At 35.2% G+C, this 16,600-nt stretch overlaps 1 protein-coding gene across 1 annotated transcript; it reads right to left on the reverse strand.

Annotated features, from left to right (window-relative positions):
- Positions 1-290: 290 nt before the first annotated feature.
- On the reverse strand, positions 291-16,251 carry CMAS (cytidine monophosphate N-acetylneuraminic acid synthetase). The gene is made up of 8 exons (XM_060166741.1): positions 15,891-16,251; positions 9,248-9,390; positions 8,933-9,088; positions 7,055-7,188; positions 5,220-5,314; positions 4,673-4,844; positions 3,766-3,919; positions 291-891 (listed from the first exon to the last, which is right to left on the reverse strand). Exons 1-8 carry the CDS (start codon positions 16,148-16,150, stop codon positions 701-703), a joined length of 1,305 nt encoding a protein of 434 aa, XP_060022724.1. The 5' UTR covers positions 16,151-16,251; the 3' UTR covers positions 291-700.
- Between the last annotated feature and the right edge of the window lie 349 nt (positions 16,252-16,600).

Raw genomic sequence — 16,600 nt, forward strand, 5'->3', positions numbered from 1 at the left:
GTAAAATTGTGATAATAGCCAAATTTAGTACACAAAATTACCATGATCTCCGAGGTAACTGCAAACGATTTACTACAAACCAATATACAACCTTCACAATACATGAATTTCTTCAGACATCTGTATTTGTATTTATGTGCTGTATGTATCCATATATGAAGTACAATCGGATGCTCTACAGCTGGTATTTAGTGGCTTGTTTCTCACGCTGACTGCATGGTCAGTGTTTAAAGGAAATAAGGCAATGTTTGGTAAATCTCTTCTATAGCAACAAGACAGTTTTCATCAAGTTTGTGAAATGTAATTTTATTAATAGAAGGGCATGTCTTACCAGACAAACTGTCCCAAAATAAATAAAGTTTCAGCATCATTAAGAGCACACAAACACACAATTTTACAGGATACAATACAAAGTCAATTTTGATGATGTTCTTACTTGCATTTACTAAAAATCTGAGCGAGACTGTGATCAATCTCTAAATAATGATCCTGCATAAAGAGAAAAGTACAGCACAGTTATTTCATAGAAGGTTTTGGAGTGACAGTTTGAGAAGACTCTGCTTTAAAAGATATTAAGATATATCACAAATCAAATCACACTCTCTGTTAACATTACAGCATGGAATTGTACTTAATCAAAAATAAAAGAAAAGTGGCTGAAGAGGGCTGTATACTTTCTTTTCCAACATAACACTAATTTCTATTTTTGGCATGAATTAATAACCTTTTCCATTAGTAGGAAAATGTGCTCTGCAAACTCTCGGAGGGCACCACGGCCACCATAGCTTTTGCAAATATATCCAACAGCCTTCTGGGCAGCGGCACAGGCATCAGCAGGAACGCCACTGAGGCCCACTTTCTTCAAGCACTCCTCATCAGACACTTCATTTCCTATCAAGTTAAAGAAACACTGGTTGAATATTTAAAAAGAGAGAAGGAATTTTCTTCCTAAATAATGCGAACAGCAATCAGTAAGTGATTCTGGCAACTTCAGACACTGTATATTAGAATACTACAGATTAGATGGAACAAAAATAAAAGCATTTCCAAGTATAATAAATACTTAAGGTCTAGGGTTTTTCCTAAGTAATTCATAATAAACGCTTATCAATTAGAGGAGAATGGAGTATACTTTCTGCTTGCCATGCATATTACAATTACTAGAAATCTAATATAAACTATATAATTATTTAAACTTTTTATTAAGGAAAATTTCAAACATGCAAGAATCCCAAATTTATGTAATTATTAATGTTTTGCATTATTTATCAATATTCTTGTCCATTCCCTGCCCCCCAAGTGTTTTGGAGGAAAGGGAGAAGAAGGAATTCCCAGAAAACATACTTTACCCATAAACTTTGCCATCTGTCTATAATACATATATTTTTAAGAAACTGACATAATATCATCCAACCAACAAAATCAACACTAATTCCTTAATATCATCTAATAACCTAGTACATGCTCAAATATCCTCAGCTGTCTCAAAATTGTCTATAAATCAACTATAAAAAGTTGATTTATTTGAATCAGAAACCAAAAAAGGTCCACATAGTGCATTTTGTTGCTATACATATTAAGTCTCTAACAGTTCTCTCTGATTTGTATGCTGCTTGTTGAAAAATTACCATCACATTGACATAACTACATCCTTTCTCTCCCTGCCTTGCTTATTAGTTTCTCCACCTCCCCCTCTTATTTTATTTTTTTGGTAGGATGAATTTCAGAAGCTCCCAGGATCTAACATTCACCATTCTGCATATAACTATTACTATAATATAGACTAAATACTACTAATAAATGTTGGTTAAGAGTGTTTGTTTTAAATCTGTTCTACATTTATCGACTGAAATTTTTTCTTTTATTATTAAATGTATTGAAATTTGAATTGCTTTCAATGAAAGATGATAAAAATTAAAGCATTTCTTTGCATAACCCACCCCTGAAACTAAACTTTATTAAATTTTATTTATAAGTGTTTATTAGAATAAATGAATTCAGTAAAGTTGCAGCATACAAAATTAATACATAGAAGTCTATTGTGTTTCTATATATACTAATAATGAACTCTCAGAATGAGAAATTAAGAAAACAATCCCATTTAGTATTTCATCAAAAAGAATAAAATACTGAGGAATAAATCTAAGGAAGTAAAAGACCTACACTCAGAAAACTCTTTAAGACACTGACAAAACAAACTGAAGATGACACAAACAGATGGAAAGATATACTGTGCTCATGGATTAGAAGAATTAATGTTGTTAAAATGATCATAACTACACCAAAGGCAATCTACAGATTCAATGCAATCCCTCTACCAGAATACCAAAGGTATTTTTCGCAGAACTAGAAAAAAACTAAAATTTGTATGGAAACAAAAGACCCCAAATAGACAAAACAATCTTGAAAAAGAAGAACAGAGCTGAAGGAATCATGTTCCCTGTTTTCAAAAGCTATACTCATTAAGCAGTATGTTAAGAGATTAATCCTAAGAGTTCTCGTCGCAGGGAAAACATATTTTTATTATCTCATATGTATCTATATGAGATGATGGATATTCACTAAATTTACTGTGATAATCACTGCATGATGTATGTAAGTAAAGTCACTGTGCTGTAAGGCCTTAAACTTATACAGTGCTGTCAGTTGTATCTCAATAAAATTGGAAGAAAAAAAGTGTCAACATTTTAAAGGAATACACTTTTATACATTTATGTAGCTGACACAAAATACTGCTCTGATTTTTAAAATAAAAATTTGGAGTTTATTCTCTATTTTCTTGATTTTCTAATCTCTACTTTTTATACTTTTTTCCTTATGTGATGTAAGTAATGCATATTCTTGGTAGAAACTTTAAAAAAAAATAAACGAAGGCAAAAAAATCAAAATTAGGCTAATTATTATTATTTATGGATAATCACTGTACTTTGGCATATATATTTTACAGTTTTACTTATATAAATGATATATACTTATTACTAAATGCATACACTATTTTAAGGATTTTATATTATCTTCAATTTCTTTCCCAATAGCCTTATGAAGTTTGATTTGTGTTTATACTATAAGTAGGAAAACTAAGGCTTAAAGAAGCTGCTTAAGGTTGCACAGGTAATAGTAAGTACAGCTGGGATTTGTTATATGTTCCATTAAAATTGTTTTCTTCTTACAAAAATTGGATCATTTTCTATCAAAGGTTCTATAGTATTTTTCTCCACTGAATCTTCACATGTGATTCAAAGGCTACTCCTGAAGTCCCCGGATCACGTGCTCCCAAAGCATCCCTGTGCTTCTTCTTTTGAGGCCCATATTGTCCTTGTAAATATTTATCTCATACACGGTTTATAGTTATTATGTATTTTAATAACTTTTCATTACTGATATTCAAAAATGTTGACATCATTAGACTGTAAACCCTGTAAGCAATAAGTCCCAGCAACCAGTTCCAAGTATGCATAGAGGAGACACCTGATAAATATATTTGCTTAATGCTAAAGTGAAAAACTTGTGACATGTGACCATGTCAAGGAATACATATTACAGCACTGTTTTTAATGGTTGCATAAATCTATTTTTGCAGGATATTTAGGTGGGTTCTTTTTTTCCCTCCATTATTGGCATATTTGTTCAATTTCTTTCCTGGAAATGGAATCTGGGGAGTCAAATCTATGTACATTTTAATAATAGCAAAATATATTCAGAATGTACTTCCTATATATCAGAAATCTTCAATCCATTATTATGGCTGAATAGGAGGACACCAACCAAGATATGCCACTTCTTTCCAGCACAGGCCCATTTCTTTTCTCCATTCATCTACAACTGCAAGCTTGTCTGGTACACTGACTTCCATTTTGCAATCCAGTTTTAAGGAAGAGAGAGTCTGCTTTGAACAGGCCCTTTCTGAGATTAACCTCACCTTAAGAAAAAAAAAAGGGCAAAATGAGAAAACAGAAATCTCTCATAATAACACCTTTTAAATAATACAAATCACAAGTGAGTAGTCTGAAGGACTAATTAAGTAAAATCAACTAATTTATTTTAAAATGATGAAGCTTTAACACATTTGATTGCTAGTAGTCCAATAAAGGCGAAAGACCGTTTTCTACAGTGGAAAGGATTCTATCTACAGGTAAAAAATAAAATATACATTGTCTGATAACAATCTAAGATTCTCCAATAATTCAATTTATTCAGAGGGAAGTCTAACTTGTCTCTCATGCTGCTCAGAAACACGTATTTAAGATTTCTAGTGAATTCTAAGAAATCATCTTAAACTTCATTTTTGAAAATACACGTATTGTTATTTTGAATTAAAATTTTCAATCATAAGAATAAACTACATTTAAAAAATCCACCTGAGATTTGCTTTTCTCCAAATGCTGACACCTATTTTCTATGAAATCTTTCTGGTTGCAAAATCCTATCGGAAATACTAGATAGCACCGACTATCATACTCATTAAATAAATAAGAAATATTATTTATTGATAGACAAATTACTAATTCTGCTCATCTAAAAGTAAATAGCACAATTTTCTAGGCATGTGAAAGCTAAATTTCAGATATTTTAATTGATAATACTAAAAACGTAAATCTCTTATTTCCCTCACGTGTTCCTTGACCTTAAATCACAATCTTAAAAAGCATTGCTATGTTCAGGGGGCACATACCTCAATACCACTTTTCTTTAATAAACTTATCCCAATAGCATCTTTTACATCGTAAGATATTATTTCTTTTTGGTCTCCTGATACATAAATATGGCCATTGGTTAGACATCCATCAATATTGCAAACGAAAAGTTTTATCTCCTTCAGCTTCTCTTTGCCAAAATAGCCAAATCTAAAAGAAACCAAAATAGACTTTTGAATTTTAGTGTGATACTAATCTCTCATCTGGCTAACACCAGTAAACTTGATAACCCGTTTCCATTTAATTACTCAAACATTACCTTTCCAAGTAACCTCACATATACACTTCAACTTACAGTGCAAGGATTTTAAGTGTGGTCTAACCAGATTATGTGCTTCTCAAGTTACTGAATAAGCCATCTATAGGCATATTTTATGTATATGTCTTCCTCACATAAGCAAAATAATTACAAAAGATCCTAAGATTGGAGGATCAAAAATCAGTTGTCCACAAGTGAATTTAAATGTATCTACTAAAAATCATTCATTGTGGTCTAGTGCAAAGGCTATACAATCTTGTTTTCACCTTAAAACTCTTTGTTCTGCAATAGGCCAGTCAATGTCCACATCTATGTCCACACTGTGCTCGGCTCGCATCTCGTAGTACGCCATTTTCCCACCCTAAAGATAGCACAGGTGCCATGAGGACTGTTGTCAACATGCATTCACACATATCAAAAAGTTTATTACAATACAGAACAATGAATCCACTTCTATAGTACTAAGAAAAATGAATAAGCCAGTAATACCAGACATACAACAAATAATTTTTTTTGGAGGGGAGAGCTTATTGTTTTCCATATATTCAAACCACATAAAACAAACAACCTTGACATTTTTCAAATTCTATTTACACAGTGCAAGTTCCCATTTTTCTTTAAATAGATTTTAAAGACTGAAACAGAGTAGAAATATGCATCCTCCAGTATTCTGACCACAAGGAATTTTCTGGGAATCCCTAATTGTATCCCCTTTGTTCTGGTAGTCTCTCCCATCATCATCCAAAAGCAGTAGTATAAATGTTTTTGGAACTTCTGTTCCTATTTGCAATAGGGGTAAGATTGGGGAGGAAAAGGAACTGTAGTATCTACTGTACAGAACTGCCTTAGATCCCTGAGCTACAGATGGGAGTGGACAATAATTGTCTGGGTCACATGTGGGTAAAGGTAGGAACAGTGTCATGATCCTGGGGTGTGGGGCAAGAGGAGTGAGGCCTTTCCTGATTGTAATCATTTGAAGGTCAATATCAATCACTAGAAATTTTCATATTTCAGAATTGTCAGTCTCTTTACAAATCTTGTTACAATGAGAAACCTACTTTTCTCCACACTTTAGGAAAGGGTCAAATCACATTCCCCCTTAGCAAAGAGCTTATGGAGGGTGGTATCTATAGATTTCAAATCTAATTTTCCTGAATACTCAAACTTAACTGAACAGCCAGTCTACAGTTCGCCTACTGACCAGAAGATTGGAAAAATTCCCTCCCCTTAGAGAATGAGTCACATTAGAATTTTTACTATAAAGAATGGAGCTCGGGGGTTCTTAAGTGCTATTTTTTGAGTAACATAGGACCTGAATCCAAATCCTAACAGTGCCATTCACAACTTGTTTTTGCTTTGAGCCAATTGCTTCATTTTTCAGAGCTGCTATTTCCTCCTCTGAAACAGAACTAGGAACATCCATTTTATTCCGTTATATAAGATAACCTATGTAGTATTTCATATAGTCCTGGGTCCATAGTAAATGCTGAATAAAGAATAGCTATAACCAAAATGAACAAATAGTATATGATGTAACGTAACCACACAGGCTCTAAAGATGAGAGAGACATCCAACTCCCTTATTGTAAAATGAGAACATCAAGACTCAGAACAGATAAAATGATATATTCAAGGTTAAATAGTTATAGAGATTTTACTACAATATATTCCAGTTTTCCTGATGCCCACGTTGGTGCTCTTTCACCTCTACTATACTGTTGTGTTTTTTGTCTCTTTTCAAAGTAATAAAGGTTATTCAACTGTACAACCACAACTTGACAGTAATACAACTATGGATTAAAAACAGAGTTTTGAATGAAATAATATGAATACCAGGACACATATAGAACATTCAATACTTGTTTCATTTCTTATCTTAATGTTGCAACTGTAGCAGAATCTTTCCCATATTCACTGAATGAACCCCAAAGATCATTTTGGGGGAAGTGTGCAGGATAAATGCCTCAGATGATAAATCTTGTCAGTTACTGCTTTTCCCCTAGGGGTTAATACTTTCCTTTATGTGCCATACTTCTTTCTTAGAACTCAAAGTATATAGATAAAAGGGTTTGAAAGGTTTTTGCAAAATGAGGGCACAGACCTGTAAGTAACCCATCTCTATCAAATGTCTTTTAGCAAAATAAAACGAGCCATTTTCATATAATTCTCCATCCCAGTCTTGTCGACGAGGTCGTTTAGCTGGATTCAAATTCAGAGGCTCAGTCATTTCACGAACTAAAAGCAAAAAGCTACAGTAAGTCCCAGGTGCTTTGAACACTGAAAATGTTCATTCAGTAATTTTTTTAAAAAGCAAATAAAAATGAACTCAGAAGGTAGAATATTTCTGTATCTAAATAAACAATTTAAAAGATTTTTTAAAGAAACAAAACCTCTAATAATTCTGATGATTTATCTTTGCTTTTCAATAACAATAATAAGAGAAAAATAAGGTATCTTACAGAGAAATTCTGAGCAATTAAAGTTTTAAACTATTTATACAAATATAATGCTTTGGGAGGACATAAAGGCAACCTTAAAATAGTTTCAAAAGAACTGAATTTGTTATAAAGTACCCATAGTTCCGTATTTGAGCCCTTTAAATCTACTGCTCACTATGAGCTTCTATAGAAATACAATGTATGTGTTATTTATCTAATGTGGTTGAGAAATTACTCTCATGGAATTATTACAGAAAAATGAATACTTCCCCACTAAATTATTGAAACTTTAATATTGATAGAACTGCTTATATAATGTATGATACATTCTTACTAGTAGTTAAAAAAATACTAATATAAAATATACATAACAATAAATAAATAATGTTTACTTATTATTGTTGGTAATAATGAAGGCTGAGCAATACCAACATTAATGATTATAACGTGATATAATAAATGAAGCCTTCAGTATTGGTATATAGGAATTCCCTTGGCTTTCCACTAAATTTTTGCCAAATTTGTGTTTGTGGATGTGTATGGATACTTTTTGAACTTTTTGAACTTTAATCACATATCATATAAAGCTCAATATTCAGTTTAACACTGGGCTTCCTTGATTTGTTCAAAAATGTGTTTTACAAGCTTTAATCCTTCCTATATCTTATTTCTGATATTTAGTGAATAAGTTCAAAATATTATATATATAAAACTTAACGTAGAACTTGCTACAGAGAAGACACTCAATAAATGCTTATTGAATGAAATCAATAAATTTAGTCATTGATATACTGCATTGATTTTGACAGCATTCATATTTAGAGGCTGAAAAATCATCATTTTCTGTCTATAACTTTATCTTCTTATCTTAATTGCTCTTTTGTGGACCTTCTCCATTTTCACTGCATCTTCCCCTCTCCTTTAAGTCAAACATAGGTTAAGACCAGCTTTCCTACATTCAACACATGTCAGGGCATTGAAGAGTAATCACACTGCCTTTCTTCAAGTATGTTACTTTTACCTATTTGTTGGTGATTCTATTCTTTATTACAGATTTTGCTACTTCATCTGGCTAGAAATCAGGCTCTAGCTAAACGTTATGGAACTCTTTTTGCACAAGAAGTTACAAATTTTGGGAAGCAATTCCACAAATTCATTCTTGAGGTTCTCCAAAACTTTTTGGTGGAAGATTTCTATTCCCACAATTCTGTGATTTATACGGAGTTTATCAAACAAGTCTAGAACAACATAAAAGTATTTGCTCTAGAAAAATGACATGTCTTCCTCAAAATACAAATAGAGGGTTAAAATAATCCTTTGTAAAAAGTAATTTGGTAGAGAATTAATTTGGTCTCATTGTTTTGCCTCAATAATCACAAGATTTAGAACACATTATAAATGTTATTACCTACTAGAGTTAAGAATCCCATGTTCTATTTTACTGCTCCCTTTTTACTCTCCCCACTCCTAAAGAATATTTACATATGAAAAATTAATTCTCCATAAAATGAGCTAAAATAAAGATTGATACAACAGATTACCTCCTTTCTGAATTTCACCCCATCGAAACTGATGGCGTCTCACAACAGAGAAAACAGAATCATATCCTTCTTCTCGAATCATTTCTGCAACTTTTTGAAGATCAGTAGGATGTAAACACGGAGAAGTAGCTTGAATATTTCCTACAATGTCAACCTCTTAAAAAGACAAAACAAATGAAAAGAACATCAAAATAAAGTTCTTTGCAAGCAAGTAATACTAAGATCTAAATTCAAATGTTAAAACAAGTCTTGTGAAATGATAGGCAAGTTGGAAATTATGTAAAATTTTGAATAAACTATTAGTCAAACTCATACCATTGTGATAATTAAGAAATTCTATGATGGCATCTAGTGAGGTAGAACTGTCTTTTGAAGCTTCAGAACTTCTTCGATGAACTTGTGCACCAAATTGTTTGGCCACATTCTCAATTTCATCATGGTCTGTTGAAACCCAAACACTGTACAGATATTAAAAAATAAAAAGCCAAATCACTAAAAAAAAAATCATTAAAGATAAAAAGGAGCTCTGCAACCCCAAAAATACAGCTTACATAATGTTAGAATAGTTTTTGTACCAGCAAAATAATGTTACAGATAGAAATTAATATAAATTTAAAGAAAAATAAAGTATTTTCTATGTAAACCACATTTTAAAATGTCTGAATCAAAAATGTGGTCCTAGATGTAATATTTATATTTACATATATAAATATTTATATTATATATAACATTATTTATATACATATTATTTACATAGCCCTAGATATAGTTTTATAAAGTTAGAAAAAAATGATAATTGGTATTTTTGAAGCTACTGGTATATTAAAGACACTAGTAACACAAGAAGTTCAAATCTAAAGAAAATAAAGAAGATACTGCTTCTCATTCCCCATCAAAATCCAAAATATTGTGTATTTAATATACTTGCTAAGAAAAAAATGGATTTGGCTTAGCCAAAGCACAACACTCAAAGAGTTTCAAGCTTAGTAGAGACTAAATGCCCAAAACAATCAGACAAGCCAACTCTTTTTTTTTTTTGGCCAACTAACAATGGGTATATAAGTATCTGAACATAGAATCAAGTGGGTAAAGCCACCGATAACAATTAAAGATGTGGAGAACGTGACTTGATTGGCTCAGGAGAGCTTAGTTGAACAGCTCTATTAACCACAGCTTACAGAGTTGACCATTTGGACTTTATAAGATGACGACTAAGAGTAAAATATAAAACATTTGGGGGCGTGTACTAGGCTGTACTGAATTGTTTCCTTGACCTTTACAAATCCCCACTGCTAGAAACAGAAGATGTGAGTTATTACTCTAGCCACAATGTTTTTATAGTGACATTACACAAAGAAATCTGAATGACTTCTTTGGTATATGCATATACAGTTGACCCTTGAACAACATTGGTTTGAACTGTGTGAATGTTTTTCAGTAAATGTACTGGAAAAATTTTAGAAGGTCTGCTAAAATTTGAAAAAAATCGCAAACTGTGTAGCCTAGTAATATTGGAAAAAATAAGAAAAAGTTAGGTGGGACTTCCCTGGCGGTCCAGTGGTTACGACTCCGTGCTTCCAATACAGGGGGTGTGGTTTCAATCCCTGGTTGGGGAACTAAGATCGCACATGCTGCGAGGCATGGCCAAAAAATAAACAACAACGATGTAATTAAACCAGCCAAGATGACTAAGTATAATACCACAAAAACGCAAAAAAAAAAAAAAAAAGTATGCCATGAACGCATAAAACATATGTAGATAACAGTCTATCCTTACATAGATATGAGTGATATTTAATATAAAGTTAATAATGTTTTACTTTTCTGTTTTTTAACTCTGCCCATCATCATAAGTGGTTTTTTTAAAAAATGAAACAATGTTTCTGACACTGTATTATGAATATGACTGTAATACTGTATGCCATAAAAATTTTATAATGATTCATTCATTAGTGTATAGGCTAGGCTACCGTGAAGCAATCATACTGATTACAACAGGCTACCATAAAGCAATCACACTGTTGCTTCTTTGTTATCAATGCCCGAATCATTATACCTGTAAATAAATATGAATTTCTTTTCCACATTATCTTTTTATTTTTGATGTTCAGTGTTAGTAATATGTGTAACATCTACAGTTTTGTATCATATGACAATATTGATACTGACAGGTGATTCATCTTGTAAACAAAGTAAACTTATGATATAGTGCAGTACTGTAAATGTATTTTGTCTTCCTTATGATTTTCTTTTCTCTAGCTTACTTTATTGTAATATACTATACAATACATATATATTATAAAATGTGTTAATAATAAAAAATAAATAAAACATAAAACTAAATAAAACATAATGTGTTTCAGATATAGAAAACTCATGGTTACTCATGGGGAGAGGGAAAGGGGGAGGGCCAATATAGGGGTAGGGGAAAAAAAAGGGTTATTATGGGATTACATAAAATCATGTGTGAAACTTTTGAAAATTGTAAAGCACTAAGGAATTTAAAGAATCTTTCAATTAAAAAATCAATTAAATTTTAAAAACATAATGTGTTTATGTTACTGGTAAGGCTTTAGTGAACAGTAGGCTATTAGTAGTTAAGTTTTGGTGGATCAAAAGCTAATCTGGGATTTTTGACTGCCCGGGGTGGGGAGTTAACACCCCTGACCCCACATTGTTCAAGGGTCAACTCTATTTCTTTTACCCCTTTCATTCAGTATCTACTGAATGAATGAGAACCTGCATGTTTCAAACGTCTGTGCTCAATTGTCAAGAGTGAAAAGAGAGAAACTAAAGAAAAATTTCTAACATCTCTGGCTTTCATTTATGAACTTAATTTCATTTATTGCCTTTACTATTGGCAGATAATTTAATAGAGATAAAGTCAATAAACCCCCATAGTGCCTCCAATTTGTTTTTCAGAGGAAACCTAGTAAACAAGATGAGCCATTGGCTAGGAGTCAAGTGTGTCATACCTACTCATGTCATTCTGCGCAAGGCACAACATAGGAGCCCTCATTTTCCTCCATCTCAAAATCTGAAATAATTTTGGGATAAGTTTTTCACTGGAAAGTGTCACAAAGTTATATAACAAAGTGAAGTACCAACAAAAATGTAGTGAATTTTTTAAAGAGAGGATAAAAGGAGGGTGGTGATGGTAACAGTAAAAAAGTAAACAGTAAAAGGAAGAGATGAGTCTTTTGACATCTGGTTTCCATCACTAATTGAAATAAATTACTGAAGCCATTTACTTTATTATCCTGATCTTTACTGTAATAAACATTCAACACCTCAGGATTCAGTGATCTTTTGGAAATGCTAACAGTAAATAAGAAATAACAGAGGTTGGGAAGAGGTTTGCCTGTGTTTCATCTTTCCTCCCTTTTATTATTCACTTATTCATTCATTCATGAAATGATTCCTGACTGCCTATTCTGTTTCAGGCCCTACTCTGGACACTGGGATATATAATCCATTTTCTTGAGAAACTCTCAGCGGATTGGTAGAGACAGCGAGAGGTAAGGAAGCAATAACTAACCTTTCTACAATGCTTTACTTTTTACAAGGTATTTTTATAGTGCCTGCTACATAACAGGTGCTCAATTTGTTGAATGAATGAAACAGTAGATGGTTAAGAGCATGGACTCTGAAGGAAGGGCTTCAAATCCTGGCTCTACCACAAGCTAGCTTTATGACTCTAGGTCAAATCTCCCTAAGCCTCAATTTTCAGTAAAACGGAGGTAATAATAGTAGTAATTACCTAATATGATTGTTATGAGAATTCAACATAAACCACAATACAGAATAAACGTTTATTAAGTGTTAGCTATTGAAAATAATAAAATAGGAATGGCAGTAAAGGAACAGCTACACAGTCTCATCCTCACACTGACTCTGTTGGAAGGAAAACTGAAGTTTTGCTTTCAGACCTTCAAAGGTCCAAATGTCTAATTTGTATGTATTATGTAAGGCAATGGCATTATGAATATGAAAACAGCATCTTATAGGTACACTTAAAATACAATGATCATCATTTATTAGAAGGACTAAGTCAGTCAATCATTCTCCCTTGGTTTAGGGGCATCAGATGAGGCAGGGCAAAAGAGAAAGAATGAGCAAATGAACAAACAGGGCTAATAAAATTTAAAATCAAGTATAAAGTAAATGTCAAAGTTCAACGCCAATGGCTTTAAATTTAAAATCAAGTATAAAGTAAATGTCAAAGTTCAACGTCAATGGCTTTAAATTTAAAATCAAGTATAAAGTAAATGTCAAAGTTCAATGTCAATGGCTTTAAATTTAAAATCAAGTATAAAGTAAATGTCAGAGTTCAACGTCAATGGCTTTAGCCTCAGATGAAGTCATACTACATCTAACAGGATGAACAGGAGTATCAACCATGATCCCTACGACAGAAACTTCAAATCATAAGCTGCCATTTCAAGGACAACATAGCATGGCCTTTCATTAATCATAAATCCACACCCTAGAAATGAAACCAAAACTTATGTTTATCTTTCACGTTAGGCAACATTTTAAAAAATCAATTTACTCTGAGATTCACTTACACAACACTTAACCACTGTTGAAACCAAGCTCTTAAAAACTCAGCTCAAACAATAGCTTTTTACTAAATGAAAATATTATCTCAGCATTTTTCTTGACTGTTAACTCTCCAAGTTAGTGTGCAAAGTTAGCAACCTTGAAAGTATTGTTAGCTTTGATTCTAAGCCGGCCAGAAACTCAATTAAGTCAAAATGATTTTGAACAAAATAATCTCCAGGCCCGAAAAACACAAATCAGGCAAGCTACAGTTTTCCCCAGTTCCTTCATAGGGTACATATGTGTTGAAGGAGGCAGAAGGGGAGAAGCAGGAAGGCTGCTCCAAACTGACTGCAGCTTCAGAATAAGTCAATTAAATTCAAATCTACCCCTCCTGGGTGGTAGATTAGAACTCAAAGGGCAGAGAGGGATGTATAACTGCAAGCTTTCTAAATTAACTGTTTTAAGAGGGCATCCAGGGGCTATCTGCCAGAAGAACATAGGTAAATTCTCCCGGCAGCACTGAGCACGCATTTTCGGGGGCTGGGATCATCCTAAGAACAAGGCCTTAAGCTGCTAGAAACCATGACAGAGTTTGGTTGAACACAGACGTTTGGATGGAGTTGTTTGTTATGTGTGGAAAGTTCTGCCGTTCTCAGCAAAACTACCCCCATACCATAAGGGGAGAGCCTATCTAGAGGAATCAAGAAATAGAGGATTATGGTGACCAAGTGCACTATCCCCTTACTTTCTTTTTCTTAAAAATATGTATTATCACCTGGTACAGTATACACTGTTTATATATTAACTGTCTTCTCCCTATTATAATGCAAGCTCCACCAGCCTAGGGATGGACCCTTCTGCTATGACCCTTGGTTAAGGACACATAACAGTGCCTGTCACATAGTAGGTAGTCAATAAATGTTTGCTGAATGAATCATTTTTGCCCTTGAATCTGTATCTCAAACAAGCCCTACCTTTTTTTGTTTAGCCAGTTTGAAAGGGGTTTCTTGACATATGCAACTGGAGTTGTAAATGCATTCTGTTCTCAATCTATTATGAATGTGATATTCCTCTCTAGTTTATGTCACAAAAATAGGATTTTACTACATCACTACTAACTGGATACACCTTCTCTCGGTCCTTTTTTTTTTTTTTTTTCCCCAGTGTGTACCCTTTGTAAGGAGGTAAAAATGTCCAGAAGTCTGTGAGCTTAACACGGAAAGAACCATGTCACACACATCTTGCTGTTCCCTTGGATGTGTATGGCAGAAATTAGGGTTCAGTGTTTACTGAACTGAACCAAATCCCCCAGTCTTTCTTTATCACTCCTTTGCACACTTCCTGTTACATTACTGTTATATTCTGTGTGCCAACTCTTATTTACCTTGCACCACCCAGGACTTCCTTTGGATAAAAACATTAAGAAAATTAGTAAATTTATACTTTTTTGGTACCTCCTTTGTAAACAAGAACAGTTAAGTGAAAATCATTTATCCATATATTAATGTAGGTAATTAATATGCTCCAAAAACAGCCATCTCTTTAAAAACCAAAACCCAAACATCAAAAAGGTGAAAATAATTTACTTTCCACGGTAACAAATTCAAGCATAATTAGGTTGAAATTACCATGTGTAAGTTCATTCTTGGCACAGAATTCTATCTCCCTTCTTTTATGAATGACATAAGCTTGTAACTCCTGGCCAATACGGCATACGGCCATGTCTCTAAAAGATGCACAATTAAAACTGTCCTTAGGACAAACGAGGTTCCAAAGGTATGATCAAACCATTTATAAGCATTTCATCAAACAGTCCAGCGGTGCGGTTTTCCACTCTCGCACCTACATACAAATGTGGGGAGCTGTCTAGATTGTGCTGACTCACAGGCAGATAGCTTAGAGTATTTTCCAAAGGTCAGGAAAGGATCTCCAAGCTGAGCTTGAAATGAGAAAAGCCTTGACAGCCCACTCCATTCATGAACCCGATGCCTCCTTAATCGAACAGCACCAGGTGGGTATCAGACGCCGGGCAACAGGGGAAAGCCAACGGCCACTGCCTAAAGGAGTTCACAGATTATCGCAGACGTTTCACAAGGGTGGACTCCTTTCCTTTACCCTGCGAGGTCAACCCGGGCAGCGCAGACAGTAGAGAAGAGGAAATCTCCCCCTTTACGGATGTTATTCTCAAGGGCGGAGACAGGAACGGTCCCAAGTTCATGGCTATTAGCAGCTACGGAACAAGGAAGAAGCTGGAGCCCCTCCTCCCCCGGCTGCCAGCCGGGGCCCAGACACCCCGGATCTTGCACACCCCTTCCGGGGGCGATTGCCCCCCGGAGCCCCTGCCCCTCCGGCGGCCCGGCTCCCCCTCACGACCCCCGCCCAGGCCGCACCGCCCACTCTCGCACATGCGCACCTCTGGAAGACCCCCGAGTCCAGGGCCGCACGCAGGACCCAGCCAATGAGCGGGACCCCCGCCAGGTGCTTAATGTTCTTCAGGGGGATGCCCTTGCTGCCGCCGCGGGCCAGGATTAGGGCCGCCAGGTGCGGGGGCTTCTCCACACCTCGGCCCTGGCCCCCGCGGGAGTTGCGCTGCAGCTTTGGCGGCCGACCCCGGGAGGGCCGGCCCCGCGGGTTGGAGACGGAGGTGGCGGCCCCCTTCTCCACCGAGTCCATCTTCCTCCCACGCCTTCTCCCCAGCTTCTCCACATCCGGGAGCTCTTCTCTCGCCACCTCAGCTCGGCGCCGCCCGACCTCCCCGCCCGACCGCTAGCGGGGGTGGCTGTTCCCGGCCCCGCCCACCTCCACGTCCCCGCGCCCTCGCGGGGCACGCCGGGAATTGTAGTCCGCGGGTCGCTCGCAGGGTCCCGGAGGGCCGGTAGGCTCTGCCCGGACGACCCCCAAGTCCAAGCCCGGCACGGAAAGGCCAGAAATGCCTGGAAGGAAGTGTAGCTTCTAGGGGGCTCGATATTGTATGGAGATTAATAAAATAGGCAACACAAGTTACCGATCTTCTGCTGAAGAACTTCTCCATTTAGGAATTGTGGTGGGTTTTCCACGGCACACCCTGGTGCACCCGAACACTAATCAATTTTATATTTTAAAATGTATATTTTAAACGTCCGT

The sequence above is a fragment of the Lagenorhynchus albirostris genome, chromosome 11 (genome assembly GCF_949774975.1).
Source record: "Lagenorhynchus albirostris chromosome 11, mLagAlb1.1, whole genome shotgun sequence".
Classification (NCBI taxonomy): Eukaryota; Metazoa; Chordata; class Mammalia; order Artiodactyla; family Delphinidae; genus Lagenorhynchus; species Lagenorhynchus albirostris.